Raw genomic sequence first — 16,523 nt, forward strand, 5'->3', positions numbered from 1 at the left:
TGACAGTGGAGGGTGGAGGATGCCATGGAAGAGTCATGGAAGGGGGATGGAGAGGAGGTAAGACAAATGTAGGGCACTTAGTAAGCCGGTTAGGATAAGCTTTGGGATGGAATTTGGAGAAGGGTTGGGAGATCTGAAGGGATGGAGTGAGGGAAATATGCCCAGGCAGGGAAGCAGGCAGGTAGGCAGAAAGGCAGGCAGGCAGCAGTCCCTGGACAGGAATTTGAGGGATATACCTGGGGACGCTGGACGCTGAGGGCACTGACACTGGAGACCAGAGTAGCCATAAAACAAGATATATCAAACATAGAACAACTGCCTCTACATCATCAAGTGGGCTGAATGGCTTAGACGGACATTCTGTAGATTCCAGCGATCCAGAGTATAAATCTAAGACATTCAGTGTAGTTTATAGATGGTCTGGTTCGTGGCTAATCGGTCAGACTGAACAAAAGAAACCTGGTGGACACTTACTGGGGGGAAACCAAACCAAGTTAAAAAAAAAAAGCCATGTTTCTATTGGCTTGCGAGTGTTTTTGTTTGGGTTTGCTTTTGCTTTTTCAACCATTCTTTTTCTTTTTTACTTATTTCTTTCTTTTTTTTTTCTACTTAGCCTTAGCCTTTTTGTTCATGGAAACTTTAATTTGGGTTCCTGATTACGGTGGGTTCTTTTTGGTTTCTGGCCTGGGCCGGGCCGTTGGTGCCTCAGACGATTTCAATAAAGGTTTTTGTACGTTTTGGCCCACCGAATCTGTCGAATTAAACAGGCTGCGTATACTTGCCTGAGGGGTTCCTGAAGTGCCTTAATTAGCACCTTGTACATATACTGCGTTAATAACCAGGCACAGGCGATGGGCGAAAAAAAAATAAAAATAAAAAAAACTAACATAACACTGGGAAGTTTACTGGAAAGGACGGTGGCCCAAAGGGGCCGAGAGAAGCCGAAGTAGTACCGGCACCTGGCGATTGAGTATGGCGAGGTTTGCGGCATTTAGAGAATGGGTGAGGGAAGAAAGACGAATGGTTGTACACCGTAATAGGAGGACCTCTTCGGGCCTCTTGGGGGGAGAGGGCACTCCGCCTGGTTGTTTCATGACACATTCATGCTAAAAGAAATCTCTGTGCTTTTTTTTTCTTCGACTTTGTGTCTATTTGACATATGAACTAGTAGCGCTGAACCATGTGATACAGAAACAGAAAGTGCCCTTGCGGGTTAGGAGCGTGTGGATAGGGGCCTGCACATGGCCTGCCGCACGATCGTAAGTGCCCATTGGTGTGTTCCTATACACAGGAAGCGATCACAAAGGCCGCAGGAAAGAACACCTGCAATGTCAGATGCACCTCCCACACACACCACGCAGCACACACCATGCGATGCACAAGCACCCTCCCTCTCACAATAAACAGACCCACCCGAGCACCAAATCTGCACTCCATCAAAACCTTTCCATAACTAATATATAAACCTCCCTGAGCCCCCCTCAGAACCCTCATCACCTGAAAAATCCCTCCCAAACCTACCTTTTGCTTTACTTCCTTTAATCTTTTACATCCCTCATGAAGTTCACCAAGAAGGCCTTAGCATCTAAGGTCAACTCGGTGCGTCCTTATAAATCGCGCTCCAAGAGACCCTGCGACTTTTGCCGCCGCAGAAAAACTTGTTGTATCATTGAGAAGTCCATTCCCTGTTTAGCTTGTGTTCAGTTTAACAAGGGTAATTGCACTTTTGTCGCTGGGCCTTTGAAGAGAAGTCGTAAGTCGGACTCAAAGCGCATGTCTCTTGCTCACCAGCAGCAACAACAAGTTGAAGATGAGCACCAGCATCTGCAACAACAGCCACACTCCCATTCTCATTCTCAGCCTCAACAAAATACCCAGTCTATAGACGACACCCCTTTGCTCGCTGGGTACAGCCTTAATATGGACTATCAAATGAACCAGTCCTACGCCAGTGTCCACAGCATGCCAAAGGTGCCTGCTCACCCTGTTCAAGGGACGTTTCTTCACGACTCGTATCAGAGTCCTCACCTCATATCCAACAACACCAGCCTGCCCCAGCTGTCACCTCATACACCAGCATACAGTTTCCAGTCGAACTGGAGCTCTGGGGAGAGTGCCAGCGGCACGTCGGTGGTTGTTTCGAACGCTGTGATGCCGCCTGAGCTGCGGCAGCTGATGCTGAGCAACTCGAGCCTGTTGAGTAATATGAGCACTGTCAGTGCATTAAGCATGGGTGCTACGTATCCATACAGTGGTTACGATAACGTGGACCAGAGTGGAGGTTTTCACGGTTATAGTGGACTGGCGCTATGGACGGACGCCAGTGACTACGATCTGTTTGTGACGATGGAGCTGATGCCAGAAGAGCTCAAGAGAGACTACCTGTGCCTGCTCCAGGCACCTTCGAGCAATGCCAATACAGGTGGTACGTTGATGGCCCCAGTGCAGGCGCTTGGGTTTGATGGCCATAGCATGGAGAATGGAGAGTTTGGTTTTGGAGACGGACTAGTGGGGCCTGGCATGGAGTAGCTCAAGATTGGTTGATTGGCCAGTTAGACAAGATATGCCAGGGAAATCTATGCTCGATGCATCATGGCATATACGCATGGCAGTCAGGTGGCAGCCTCAGCGCACGGCCGGCACATGGCCCTCCATGGAGACGCACCCCCATGCGCAAAGGATGGACGCATGGCATTGTTTCCCAGGAGCAGGGATTTCTGCTACTATCAACAGCAGCACGCATGGCCCCATGTTAACAAGAGTCATCTGTCACCTTTCTTTCCCCCAAGTCATATACGCACTCCCACACATCCCCCCATTCGTCCGCGTACAGGCCATGCGCTTCCCAGCCCTGACCTTAACTTGACTTTTCTCGTACATGGGTTATACTGGGCACACACATAGTTGCCAGTGCCTGTGTCGATGTTACTTGAATAGCCCTGGCATCCTCGGCTATCCCATACTAGCTCCTAAATAATCTTTTCAACAAGGAAGGCTTCAGCCGTGCCAGCACCCCCAACCTTTGGGCTGCTGCGCCATTCATTATTACACTTACCCTTACCTTTTTTTCACTACTAATTCACACAGAGCTCTTTGTTTTACTCGTCTTTCTCCTCGTCTCTGGTCATGTCTGCTGTCGGTGGGGCTAAAATGGCTTCGACTCGCTCTAGACAGATACGACAAAGCTGCCACCTACCAGTTTCCCAGGATGCTCCCCTGACATGAACATCTGGACGCCACTTCTGGATCTGTCACGAAGAAACAAAAAAAAGAAGATAAGTTATCTGGCAGAAAAAAAACCCCAATCTGCCAGAATTACCACTTTTGTGGCTCTCCTGCGCTGTGTGGACGTGGATCTTCTAAAAAGAGACCTGCCTCTTCCCTCTCGACAAATCATATCTGGCAAGTGTCCCCAAGCCCTGCCAGCGTTCGCTGCCTGCTGAAGCCTCAAAGCCTCCCCAGCTGCTTCCAATTGTTGCTCTGACTCTTTTTGTGTCAGTACATCCCAACTGCACTTGGCTAATGTAATATGGGCTTCCAACCTCGCACTCCAAGGTGGCCTCCTATTGTTGCTGAGGCTTCGTTATCAGGCTTCAGGGGTTTGCGACGAGGTCAGAAGGATGGACAAACAATGCTTGAGGTGAGCCCCCGTCTTGGCGTATTGTTTGAGATGGTTGTTAAAGCTTTTGCTTGTACTGATTGTGTTTTGGTTGAGTGGTATCTTGGCCAATTTACAAATTACCTTTTACTAATCAAGCCTAGATTAGCCCTCGCTGGTGAGCTGCAGAGGATGCTATTGTGGAGGATTTACGCTGCGTCTGCTGCTGCAATTCAGATGCTGTCAGGACCCAGCCCTCCAGCGCCCTGTGTGCAGGACAAAAATGCACTGCCACCCTCGTAAATCTTCCACTGCTATTAGCGAACCACAGCTTCACAAAACAGACCTACAATACCGTATATTGGAGCGTTTTACAATAGCGGTTGTTTCAGAATGGCTTGCTTCTTGTGGCCTCTGGTTGTCTCGTATGCTGCTCCAAATGGGGGAGCCCGTGCCAAAAATAGCCTTCTCCAAGTGTTTGTTGGCTGCAAAATGGCAAAATGCAAAATTCCATTGACATGTTCCCACAGTCCTCCCGTCTTGGCTATTATTGGCCCAAAACTGAGCATTTCCCCTTGCGGTCGCTGGAATATGTGCCACAAAGCCGCCATGGCTTAGGTATCTAAGATACCATGAGGAAACTTCTCCCTGAGGCGGAAAGATAGGAAGGCATGGACTTCGCACGGAACGGAGTGGAAACGGGTGCTTAGCTTCCGTGGCGGTCTTTCTTAGAAGGTTAATACGAAACATAGCGGGTTTTTGGACGGTGCCTTGGGTTCAGGCACAGAATGGCCTGTTTCCTTTGTGTTTCCTTTGTGTTTGGCTTGGGTTCTTTGTCTTGCTTTGTTGATGTTTGACTTAGTTGCAAAAATAGAGAGAAGGAGAGAGCGAAGGGCCCAAGCGGCGAAAGCCTCGCTAGCTCCGTCAATAGAGTCTTGGAGTTACAATGATGTATTTTGGCTGGCATAATTATTTATTAGTTGGGTTTTGGTTGGTGGGTTGGCGGGTGGGTCAAGTACGAAGCGTCTGGCCATTGCAAACTTGCCTAAATGGCTAGCGATTTTCAACAAGATAAAGCCATGCGATTTAAGCTTTCAAGGTTATGTGGGTATCAGTTTTGGGCGTCCTAAGCCCCATGGCTCTGTCCTTATTTTTTGTTTCAATACACGGATTGTCCGTCTTTGCGTTTCATGAAACAAGAAAGTTTAAATTTTAACACATTCCAGAATCTCTAGCGGCTTGGAAGGGCTCCAGGGGCGGATCGTCAAGGTAAACACCAATTAAACCATTGTTCAGGAATCCTAAGCGTTCGAGACAGCCCCCAACTAGCCTTTGGTCCAAGTGACACTAGTTTGTCGAATTTGCTCTATCACCAGACGTGAGTCAAAATTTGACATTCCCAGCGGCATAGCCAGAATCGTCAGATTTTTCTCTATCAATTCACTCCAACTTAGTATCTCGGTGAGCCGTAATACGAGCTAGAGTGCCTGGCGTGGTTTCAAAGACCAATTTAGCGGCCATCGGCAACGTAACCAATTAAACTTTCCGTCTAATTCATGGATTATAACCACGATCAACCGATCGACATCATTGAAAAATAGTTGTTTTCAACACCATGCTACTTGTTTCGAATCCAGATCCCGCTAGAACTGAAATACGGACCCTTCCAGAACATTACTTTGTAGGAAGATCGACCAAAGCCCGTAACTCTAAAACGCCGTACAAGTCGTAATTGTTCACCTTGTTCACCTTGTTCTTTCCTGGTCTGGTGTCTTAATGGTACTTGTCGAACCAGTCACAGATAAGTTCAGCTACCTTTGTAGGATCCTCTCTGTGTAAGAAATGGCCGAGACCACTCAACAATTGAACCTTGACCTTTGGTTTGGACGCTAACAATTGGGCCTCCAACTCGTATAACTCGGAACCCTGGCATCCGTCTCTCTCACCACCCAAGATCAAAGTAGGAACCTTTTCAAAGTCCACAACCCACTGACGTTCTTTGATAACGCTAGGACGGAACAAGTTACGGTAGTAGGCTGTAGCGCCATCAAGAACACCAGGCTGGGAAAGCGTCTTTCTCACAGAAGCGATTTCCTGGCTAAAGTCCCACTTTGGCGACCAGCAGCTCCACAAATCATCCAAGTATCCTGGTTCAAGCAAATTGCCAAACTTCAGGCGGTACACAAACGCATATTGCATCGTCAAAAAGTACGACAGGCGGTACAATTGGCGTGGAGCGTACCAGAGGTAATGCCAGCCTCTGAGGTTGGCAAGGTATGGAATAGCCAACGTCACCGTCGATGTAAGAAGCTCAGGGTACAACGACGCCGTCTTGAACGTGACAATTGCACCCCAGTCGTGGCCCACAAGGTGCACAGGCACCTCCTTGTTAGGCACAATCAGCAAAATCCATGCCTTGACATCGCCAGCAATATCAGACATCTTATATTCTGTATCTGGGCCCTGGGACGATTCCTCGTACCCACGCAAAAGTGGAGCAATCAACAACACCTTCTTTTTGCCATAGTGCTCTGAAACCAAGGGCAACACCTTCTCGTAGGACTCGTTGTTGTCTGGAAAACCGTGAATAAAGAAGATAACCCTATCGAAGCTTCTTGGGTTGGTGATGGCAGACTGGGGATGGGAACTCCAAGCTGAAAAAGAGCGGGAGCCGTTTTGGAGGGTGATTTTAGCCATGTTGGTGGAAAAGTGTTTGGTTAACTGACAATGTGTGGATCGTGGAGGTTTAAGTACCAGAAGGTGTGTTTAAGGGCATGTGATAGTGCGGAGGGAGGAAGGGTGGAGTGAAAAATAATCCGGGGTGGATAAGGTGGGAGCAGGCGGATTTAAGAGTCCACAGAGATGGAGATAAACTGGGGAGGAACGAAACGGCTACGAGGATTTAGGAGATAACAAAAAGGCAATCAACGGTTTTTGGTGGGTTTGGCAACGGCCATGGGGAACTTGGGTGTGAAGAGTGCTCGTAGCTTCACGGTTAGGCCATCTCGCAGTGTGGATTTTGCAACCACTGGACTTAGTGTGATGACAAAGACGAAAAAACAGAAAAAACGGCCGATCGGGAAACGAGTACAATACATGCACCGAAGGAGGGTAAAGGGAAGCGAGGCGGTCAAAGAATGGCCTTGATGGTAGAGGTTGGTTAGCTGGCGTGGTGCTACTATGGTACTACTATGCTCCTACTATGGTGCTACTAAGTCTAATGCCTGTTGAGCTGCCTCGTACAAACACGTCTACTGAACATATCCAAAACGTCCATAATGGGCTAAAACAGGTATGGTGTCGCCAAAACCCATGTGAGTTTCAACCCAGGCGTCTGGGTCTATTGTGGTCTAGTTCTATGCACGGATGCTAAATGTGTCGAACCACTGTGACAGGTGAATGGGAGATAGGCCTGGCTGGAGTTTGACGAGAATTAGATCCGAACAAGGCTGAGCTGGGGCTTGGGCGGTGGACGTTGAAGGTGGGAGGTAGAGTTAGGTTGGCTGTGTGAAGTGGGAGGATGTCATGAAGAGGAAGTTGCGTGGGCTCGGGCTCGTATAGCAAGGGGGAGGGTGTGCTATTGGTGGTTTGCTGGTCGATGAGGAGGTAATTGGGCTGTGGTTGGAGATGGAAGAGGTAAGTGGTTGATGACTAGAGTGTAGGTGATAGTAAGAGGCGATTCAAGCTGGGTAGACAACGTAGCTTTATGGATTTGTTACTGGTGAAAGCAGTAATTAATTCGGTAAATTACAAGGAATGCTTTGCTACCCTGGGTACTTGGATAAATGATGTGATAGTGTGGACATATGGTAGTATAGCTACATGAGTACTAGAACTAACCATTAGTATTTGGACAAGCTACACGCCACTTTTGTCCTGTGACACAAACGAAAAGCCCGGTCGAAGCAAGGTTTCCTGATTTTTAGATTCCAATACTTTACAGTCTGTCCTAGCTTGGCTTCATTATGGTCCTCAGTGGACACCCACTGCTTCCTTCCAATCCAACCAACCAGGAAACAGAACCCCAAACTCCAAAACCTACCCCAATCCGGCCAGGTCTCCTGAAAATTGACAGGTTACCCGTCAGCCGCTTGTGTAACGCTTGAGTTTTCGGAAACCACGGATTTTTCACCTCGTCGGCTTTTTAAGAGCCGAGATCTGGAAATTCACATCCCAGCATATATCCGACCAGTAATCTACACTGCAAGCTGCCTGGATGTCTCGGTAAGGGCCGGCTATCTTCGGGACGAGGCGATAAGAGAGGAAAATCCAAACAAACGAATGGGAAGTTTACTGTTGTTCATGCAAGAGCACCTAACTGTCAAAAGTGTCAAACCATGGCACCCGGCTGAGCCGAAACAAAGGAAGGAAAGAGACAGGGAAAGTTGAAGGATTGAAGATCTGGATCTGGAAAAGAGAATTTGGAAAGCCTGGACTTTCCAGTTCCCATTTTCCAGTTCCATGTTTCCAGTAGTTGGAGTGAAAAATTATGAGCAAGCGAAGATCACCACCAAAAACAAGGAAAGAACAACCGACGAGATCAAATGCAAAAAAATAAGGAAAGATGAATGATTTTCCGGTCTTTCCTTTTCCTCTTCCATCTCTTCCACCTCTTCAGTGGTTCATATAGACCACCAAAATGCCTTCTTCGTTTATTCACAAAATGCCAATCGAACAGTGAGATGACGTCAAGGCCTCCAGTAGGAAAAAGCACCTTAAAACAACCAAAACACATCCAAACTGGCCATAAAAAACACCACCCAAACTGCAAAAGCCCACATATTTTAACTATAATCTTTCAAGTTCCTTCTCTTCCAGCCTCCTTTCTTATTGTATTTCCTGTCAAAACCGAAAATGGCCTTCACTTGTGGCCTTTTTCTTGGTTTCTCTCCTCAGCTTTCCTCCATTTTGCACCCACTGAAAAAGTGCCAAAAAGTGCCAAAAGTGCCTCACCTCAACGTTCCGATGCCGAACCTGCCGAGTCTGCGTCTGACCAGACAACCAGAAATGAAAAGTTAGGGAAGGAAAGTCTTAAAAAAAAGAAGAGACACTTACGAAAATACAAATGCTGCTCTCTGATTGGCCAGTTTCCATTTTCCTTTCTTTTTCTCTCTTCCTCTCTTTCCGTTCTCTTCTTGTTGCTGGTTATTTCTTAAAAAGCGTCCAGCGACAACCCCGGCCGGAAAAATCCGGCGTGCAGCCAGCCGTGGGGGAAGACAGATTGGAGAAACAGAGAGACAGAAAGCGACATGGAAAGACCCGCCAAGAATGACTGGGAAAGGGGACTTCTTATTATGAGGCCATATTTTACGACAAAATGCCAATACCTTTTTTACTGGGGGGTAAGGAAATGGCAAGAAAAAGGGCAAACGAAGTGTAATATTATGACTCCGATTGCCGTTAGGAAACCCGTACACCGGTGGAAAAGACCCGTACACCACGCTTATTGCCCCACCACCACACCCCCAAATTTCACCGCAACCAGTGGGGTCTAGCCAAATTAAAGTAGATTCCCAGGTTCCTGACGACTCCCACACCCAGAATATCCCCTTACTTTCTCTCCTACTTCCCTCCCTACACATCTTCTTCGAAGATGTCGAATTGTGGCTAGATGTGACCTGCATACACCCCACCGGTTCCAGTCCATGAGAGGCCGAAAATGAAGCTTGTATAAACAATCAGCGAAAAAAAAAAAAAAAAAAGTGAACGCTCGACCCCGAAAAAAAAAAAATAGCGCACTTTTATATATATCAAACCAGCCGGAGCCCCCACTGAGGAAATTTTTCTCTTCTTTTTTCTTCTTCTTCCTACCACCCTTTTTCCACCCAACAACAACTATCATAGAAAATGCTTCCAGCAGGTGTCATTCTTGTCTTCGTGTTGGTCGGTTTGGCCGCCATTGCCATTGTTGCCGTTGTCACCCAGAAGAAGCTCAAGGCTAGAAAGGCTAACCAGAGATTCTAAGCTGGCTGTCCAGAGGCCATTTGTGTTTTCTGGGCGGGCGAGTTTTCTGGAGAGTGTTTTTATGGAAGAGAGAGAGGAGAGAGCTGGTTTGCTGAAGTACTGATACCCAACCTCCCGCTGTGTTGTCCCACTTGGAATTTCGTGCTGCCTTGCTTAATACGCCCCTCTAGTGTGGGCATAATGATTAATACTGAAAAAGAACCACGAATTGAGTCTGTGGCGACGACGGGACGGTAAGCATGGGCCGTTTGGGCCCGTGTGGTACGATATCTGGCCTGCCTTTGTTCTTTGCTCTTCTTTTTTCCATGACGATGCCCTCCCGGAGGCTTGTTTGCCGGGACACTCCATCCTATAATACGATCACAGTTATCTATTACACCAAATTATTTTTTTATCCAAACCTTGTTTTTTTATATGTTTACTTATACGACGGGAATCTTTTTTTACTTTAATATATCGGGAATCACTCACAGTTATGGGTTTGTAGTAGTGTAGCCAAGAAACAGCAAGTCAAGGGATTGTGGGGAGCAGCCCCTACAGGTTCTGATTAAGGTTAAATGGGACCCAGTGGGTTCAGGCTCAAGTAGGCCCAAGTGGGCCCAAGTGGGCTCACTGGCAGCTAGACTGGCTTACCAGGCCAGTCTGATTGCCTAGTCTGCTGGTTGGACAACTACATTAGGTTACAGTTAGAAGCCACTGAAAGGCATGGTCATAGAGTAAAAAACGCTGTCTGTAATACTCCGATGGAATCCAAATCGTCTGGAAATCACAAAACGGGTGAAGTATAAATTACACTTTCTGTGGTCAGTTCGGTTGGTTTAGTGTAATTGGCTGCAAACGACAGATTCATACAAAAAGCACAGATAGTACCACATAAAAAAATCCAAAAAACAAGTTTAAAAACCAGCACTTTCCTGTCACCACAACCAAGCCATTCCCCAACCAGCCTCCTATTGGCCTCTGGCTTTTTTTGTCAGTTTCCAGAAGACCCCAACCATGTGTCATTACTCAGCCGTGGATATTGGTCCATATCGTAACCATCCACCGCCAACTCTTCAACCAGACATGCTAAACCAACAAAAAGCATACCACTAGAATCCTGACTTCCTCTTCTCTCTCTCTATATCCTTTCTTTTCAATTTTTCACTGCTTGGTCTATTTTTCACTCCGCCTCTACTGTCTTATCTTATCGCTCCTTCATACACCAATCCATATACTACACCCAGCTCATGGCTGTGAAGGGAATCCCTCGAAATAGAGCATCCAAGCAAGGCTGTCTCAGCTGTAAAAAGCTTAAAATCAAAGTACGTTCTTTACTATATTCCCATCTATCATCTCTAACCCCAGTGCAATGAAGAAAGACCAGTGTGTGAATACTGTCACCACAGAGGCAGACGGTGTGTGTACCCAGACGAGTTCCAGGTGGCTGTGAACGGGCCACTGCCGAAAGAGATAGTGGATGAATATCTACTGTCGTCGTCGCTGAGTTCGGAAGATTCGCCGTTTGACGAGAATGCGTTCTCTCTACGAAGAAGGTTTACCTTTGATATACTACTCACATCCACGGCCAATATCCTAGGCCTACTGCGGTTCGAGTTCCGTGTGCTACGGTTCTTTAACGACGTGTGTGTGCCGTTCATGACGTATAACGTGAATAGGCGTCATAGTGTTGTGTGGGAAGTGGTGGTGCCCCAGTACGTTACGAAATCGCCAGCGATCAGACTGGCTATTTTGGCTATGGGATGTCTCAACATCATGCCTGTTTTGGGCTTGGATAAGCTAATAGAGGATAATATGGACGAGAACGAGTTGGCCAGGAAATTGGAGGCGGGAAGCGATTCGATGGAGGTCCAGAAACTCTTTGCTGATGATTACCTTCTTGAAGAGGAGTCTGAGGTGAACTTGTTTCGCCACGCTTCTGAATTCTTCTCAGATGCTGTCCATGGGGTTCACAGAGCGGTGGCTCATCTTCTGGATCCGAATATTTCTTATTCAGATAGGATTCTCAGTCTTAGTGATGCTACAATCTCCAGTTACCTCATATACAGCTTTTTGGGCCTACATCCATGGAAGATGCTCCCCTTAGTTCATTTTCCAGAAGAAGGCGAAGAGCCAAGAGCAGATATGCTTAGTATCGCTGCTGGAATGAAGACGGTAATCATGGAAAACCGTGAGGAGCTTCGTTCTTCTGATATAGGCGAACTCTTCCATATGGATGAGCTCCAGTTCGTCTTTAGGCTGAAAGTGAAGCTAGTGGAGGAGCTCAAGTCCCAATTTAATGATTATTTGCACGGCATCAACTTCCTCGATATCAATCCCAAGATTAACGATATGATCCAAGATATACGGGAGTGCTTGGCGCTTCTAGACAAGGTGTGTTCTTTGTCGATCAAATTCAACTACCCAGTGCTTGTGTTCAAATGGCTACCGATGGTTGGGCCCGAACTCATTCCTCATATACGAGCCAAAGAGCCCTTTGCACTTCGTGTGTTGTTCGTTTACGCCTGTTTATGTGTATACTATCGGTTTTGGGCATTCGAGCACAACGTGTGGAAAGACTTCATTTTGTGGTACAGGGACCGTTATGGGCCTTTGTGTGACTTTGACGAAAGACTATACCATTACGTCATCGTAAAGAGAAAATATATTAACGCTGAAAATTATTATATCCTCAAGGACTTTGATGTGTGGTCTTCTGAGTTCGACTACGATTCGGCTATCCTGACGGTTGAACTGACACCTTTCTTCGTTTAGCATCAACGGTGTCAAACCTTAATAATAGGAGGTGGAACGTGGACCAATTAATGAGGTCGCTCAGCGTCGTTCATTTACACTACAGTGGTTATATCACGCCACGGGTGTGGATTGCAATATATGCTCTATAAGTCTAGGAGGAATGCTCGTAACTCTGTCATGTATTCATAAGTAATAATTAGCACGAGGCGGAAGGCACGCTCAGGGCCTTGCCAAGCCAAGGGGTGGAAACTTCAGTGACCACATTAATCTTGGAAATTAGCGATTTCAAATTCAACAAAGCGACGACTGCCATGTCAGATCGAGCCGGGGATGACTATAATCGTAGGCAGTGGCGGGGTCCAGGAATCAAGGGTCCGTAACGTCATAGAACCGCCCATCGCAAGCAAGAGATTATGCGCTATGGCGGAGCTGGTGACTCTAAACGAGCCATAGCCACTGTAGGCTGGCTGGGGCAGGTATTCGTGATTCAAGTCGTAGATCACCCGTACTGAAAAATTCACATAGCAAGCGTCACCAGCCAGGGCCTGGGCTGAACAGCTATGATGCCTCACCAGAAGCTGACCAACTGGCTACCTCATCACCAGAAGCTACCTCGCCTGACGGCTCGTTAGCATCTGGCGGCTCGTCAGCTTCTGGTTTACTTAGTATACCCCTTTGGAGGCTCCAGTGGAGGAGCATACTCTGGAGGAGCACCAGGAGCATCACTGCCACCAGCGCCCAGCGGCCCATAGTTCTGATTATAATCATTACTGAATCCCATATTGTTCAGATTGTAATCATTGCTAAATCCCATGTTGCCCTGGTCGCCACCGCCAGCTCCACCGCCGCCATATCCAGCCTGGTACCCTTGCTGGTACCCTCCACCATACCCACCACTAGGCTGTGGAGGAGGAGGAGGTGGAACACCACCGCCAGGGTACCCCTGCTGGTAATTGTTAGGAGCATAGTTCTCCTTATAGTAAGGCTGGTTGGACACGACATTGTTTCTTCTTCTTCTCCTAGCACAACAGAAAGCGAAAACCACTAGAATAAACACTGGAATGAGGATAAGCCAGAGAAGCCATCTCCATCTGTTCCAGCCGGTGTTATAACCGTAGCCGTAGTAACGTTTGGCCAATTCAAGATTCATGATTACTTGAAGATCAGGAGAAAGAAAGTAGTAGGTATATAAATTATAACTTTTGCCGAGACGAGGAAGCCTCTTGGCATGGGGGATAAGGTAGATAGTGGGTAGTGCATAGAAGCAAAGGGCTGTGGAGTGGAAAAGAAGCGTGAGCCGTTCAGGTGCAATAGAACGTGGCGTTGTATGCAGGACGCTGACATCACAGAATGGAGCCCTTCTCTGCGTAAGAGGCTGTTCTTGAAGTGACCCTGGCGACAGTTGCTGTTGGAAGGAAAGGTAGGGGGAGAGAATAGGGGAGGGTTGAAGGAATTGAAGAGAGATGGTGGTTTTGAGGGGGGGTGGGAAAGTTGGAAAATTGGATCGAATTTGGGTTATAATGTGTGTAGGTATGGAAGGTTTGTGTTTGCAGCCAAAGGGTAATGAAGGTGTGATGGCAAGTAATTTTTTTTTTTTTTTTTTTTGGGATTTACCCGCCAGGTTGATAATGATGATCTTGGGAAACGTGAAAACATGATTTTTTCACAGGAACTCAAAGAACAATACACTGGGAGGTGAAGGAACAAGTCATGGTTAGGCCAATATGGAAGGTATCACAAAGTGAAGAGTATTAGTAAGGCCAGGCCAATCCGTGTGAAAAAGTACCCACCGCTCAATCTCCATCCCCCTGATAATTAAAGCAACCGAAGCTTTTCGCCCTCGTGCCTTTCAGCCGTGCCGGATGCTTCGTAACTGGTTTGGTTGCGAAACTTCCACTGGCAATGCCCCTAATCGTGGTTTTGAGCCAATTGAAGTTGACTGGCTGGACCAGGGGCAGTTGTCGGTTAGACCAGCCTGGATTGACAGCCGGTGGAGGTGGCTTCCAATGGGGAATGTGTCAATAGCAACGCATATCAAGTAGCAACCTGGCTTCCAAGACTACGCCTTCATTGTAAGTACTTGTTGAAGTATTTACAGCTCGTCGTAATTGTAAGCTTCAGCAAAACAGCAGCACGGGATCTTGTGTCAGCCAGATAAATTGCACGGCTGGGCAGCGCCTCAATTGCTGTCAATTTTCTTGTGGCATCAAACTTCAATGGTTCCAGCGATGCGCTTATCATTATCGCTTTTGTGCCATCGTCACCGTTTGCTCAATAGCAAAGATCGACGAGATCAACCTTTCCCACGAGTATGTCGATCGTAGGCTGTGGGTTCCAGCAACGTGCTGCAGCCGAAACAACACAATAGACGGCTCCTCTATAAAAATGACAATTACACCTCCTCTTCTTGTTCTTGCAAGTCTTCGTCGTACTCGTCCAACTTGAAGGCCAAGACCAGGGTTAAAATGGCAATCACAGAAAGAATCAACCATGACATCTGTGCCACTCCTCTCTTATCAAAGAAGGACATCAAACCACCCCAAAGTAATGGAGCTACGCATCTGGCAAGTGCTGTAGCGCTCATGGACGTAGCATTGACAAAGGCACGATGTTTAGGCACAGTGGCACGATACACCAAGATCACCATCTGAGGGAACGACAAGGCAGCTGCAAACGTTTGCACGGAAGCACACGTATAAATACCAGCAGTAGAGAACCATGCTGGGAAACCTGGCTGGTATTCTGGCTTAGAGAACACCATGTAGGGTATGAAAAAGTAGGCAAAAGGAAAGAATAGAGAGGCTAGTCTCAAAACATCAATGTTTCTCATGTACCTATCCAAGAAAGGGAACACGACAATGATGATGAAACAGCCAGCGAAACCCGTTGTGGAAAGTAAAGTTCCGATATCGCTGGTTTCCCAAGATAAGCCTCCCTTGATGTGCCAAGGGAACTTGAGCAGCTCGAGCTGGAATCTGCCTGCAAGGAAAACAGGCAAGAACTCAGATTGCACAAGACAATGAAAAGCAAGACAAAAGTATGCGAGAATGGTACCACGAACCTTGTTGCTGAAGATGTTTTTGTTGCCGAATGCTTTGAAAATGTCCTTTGTCTCATCGAGTACAGACTGGTTTGTCGTTGTACGAGTGAGCGAAGCATTCGAGTAACGGCGGATAAAGGCTAAAGATGTTCTGCGGGTCAATGGCTGCTCGTATGAATTGATAGAGCGGTCGTCCTCGTCGTTTTCATCGAAAACATCGTTATCCACAGCAGAGTAAAGGTTGTCTGCGGTCAAAGGCGTGGTTTCAGAAGGTTCACGCTGCTGAGTAGAAGCCGTCTTGGAAGCCAAAGCTCTGGAGCGAGCCAGTGGAGTAAACCCAAGCGACCGCAAGATCCAATCACCTATAGCCAAACCGTAGTCGTGGTTCTTCTTTGCTCTAGGCTGAGTTTCCTCAAGGAAAAGGAACCCCACAATGAAACTGAACATCAAAAGACTTGCCACAACGATGTTAGACATGGCATACGGATGCTTAGATACAAACCGATCGTAAGCGCCAGCCACCTCTATATCTTCAGAAGGCATTTTAGGTCTCGTCAAGTACCGGGAACCGCCGATAGCAGGTCCTAACACACACCCCACGTTCCATAGAAGCGGGAGGCATGAAAATGCAATAGACTGGTGTCTTCTTTCAGACACAACTTCACCGACCATGGTCTGCAAAACAGGCACATTCCCGTTCAAAGCGCCCATAAGCGATCTGGCAGTAATGGCCATATAGAAATTAGTGGAAAAGCCAAATATTAGTAGCGACGTCATGGTGCCTAGAAGGCCTAGTAGAAGCACGGGCTTTCTGCCGATTCTATCCGAAAGACGGCCCCAGTGGATGCAACAAAGAAACTGGGCAAATGCAAAAGACGCTCCCATGTACCCCGTGTACTTGGAGATTTCCGTCGGGTCATCAACAATGTTGAAATCTCTTATCATGAAATAGACATAGGGGAATAGCGAGGTGAAGGCGATGGGTTCAGAAAACCGGATCAAGCAGATGATGGTCATCTGGCGAAACGGGAACCCTTTCATTTGATCTCTGAAGGAGCCCATGTGGAAATGAAATATGTGATTGAAAAGAAGAAGGTAGTTGGTATTTGAAAAAAAGAAAACCAAAAATCAATCGTGCGTATTATCGAGGTGCGTCAGTTTCTTCAGAACGGAATAACAGAACGG

General features: G+C 47.2%; 5 protein-coding genes across 5 annotated transcripts; 2 read left to right on the top strand and 3 right to left on the bottom strand. All coding sequences in view use genetic code 12, as the record gives it.

Moving 5' to 3' along the window:
- Positions 1 to 1,557: 1,557 nt before the first annotated feature.
- On the top strand, positions 1,558 to 2,529 carry CXQ85_001002 (Zn(II)2Cys6 transcription factor domain-containing protein; the record flags this gene model as incomplete). Its single annotated transcript, XM_025484725.1, has 1 exon — positions 1,558 to 2,529. The coding sequence occupies one exon, from the start codon at positions 1,558 to 1,560 to the stop codon at positions 2,527 to 2,529; it is 972 nt and encodes a 323-aa protein (XP_025339656.1).
- A 2,842-nt stretch (positions 2,530 to 5,371) lies between these two features.
- Positions 5,372 to 6,295, bottom strand: CXQ85_001003 (uncharacterized protein; the record flags this gene model as incomplete). The annotated part of the gene is made up of 1 exon (XM_025484726.1): positions 5,372 to 6,295. One exon carries the CDS (start codon positions 6,293 to 6,295, stop codon positions 5,372 to 5,374), a length of 924 nt encoding a protein of 307 aa, XP_025339657.1.
- Positions 6,296 to 10,791: 4,496 nt separating this feature from the next.
- On the top strand, positions 10,792 to 12,316 carry CXQ85_001004 (Zn(II)2Cys6 transcription factor domain-containing protein; the record flags this gene model as incomplete). Its single annotated transcript, XM_025484727.1, has 2 exons — positions 10,792 to 10,866; positions 10,910 to 12,316. The coding sequence occupies 2 exons, from the start codon at positions 10,792 to 10,794 to the stop codon at positions 12,314 to 12,316; spliced, it is 1,482 nt and encodes a 493-aa protein (XP_025339658.1).
- Positions 12,317 to 12,956: 640 nt separating this feature from the next.
- On the bottom strand, positions 12,957 to 13,448 carry CXQ85_001005 (uncharacterized protein; the record flags this gene model as incomplete). The annotated part of the gene is made up of 1 exon (XM_025484728.1): positions 12,957 to 13,448. The coding sequence occupies one exon, from the start codon at positions 13,446 to 13,448 to the stop codon at positions 12,957 to 12,959; it is 492 nt and encodes a 163-aa protein (XP_025339659.1).
- Positions 13,449 to 14,690: 1,242 nt separating this feature from the next.
- CXQ85_001006 (MFS transporter) lies at positions 14,691 to 16,400 on the bottom strand (the record flags this gene model as incomplete). Its single annotated transcript, XM_025484729.1, has 1 exon — positions 14,691 to 16,400. One exon carries the CDS (start codon positions 16,398 to 16,400, stop codon positions 14,691 to 14,693), a length of 1,710 nt encoding a protein of 569 aa, XP_025339660.1.
- Positions 16,401 to 16,523: the final 123 nt, after the last annotated feature.

Source organism: Candidozyma haemuli, assembly GCF_002926055.2.
Source record: "Candidozyma haemuli strain B11899 chromosome Unknown B_2014730914, whole genome shotgun sequence".
Classification (NCBI taxonomy): domain Eukaryota; kingdom Fungi; phylum Ascomycota; class Pichiomycetes; order Serinales; family Metschnikowiaceae; genus Candidozyma; species Candidozyma haemuli.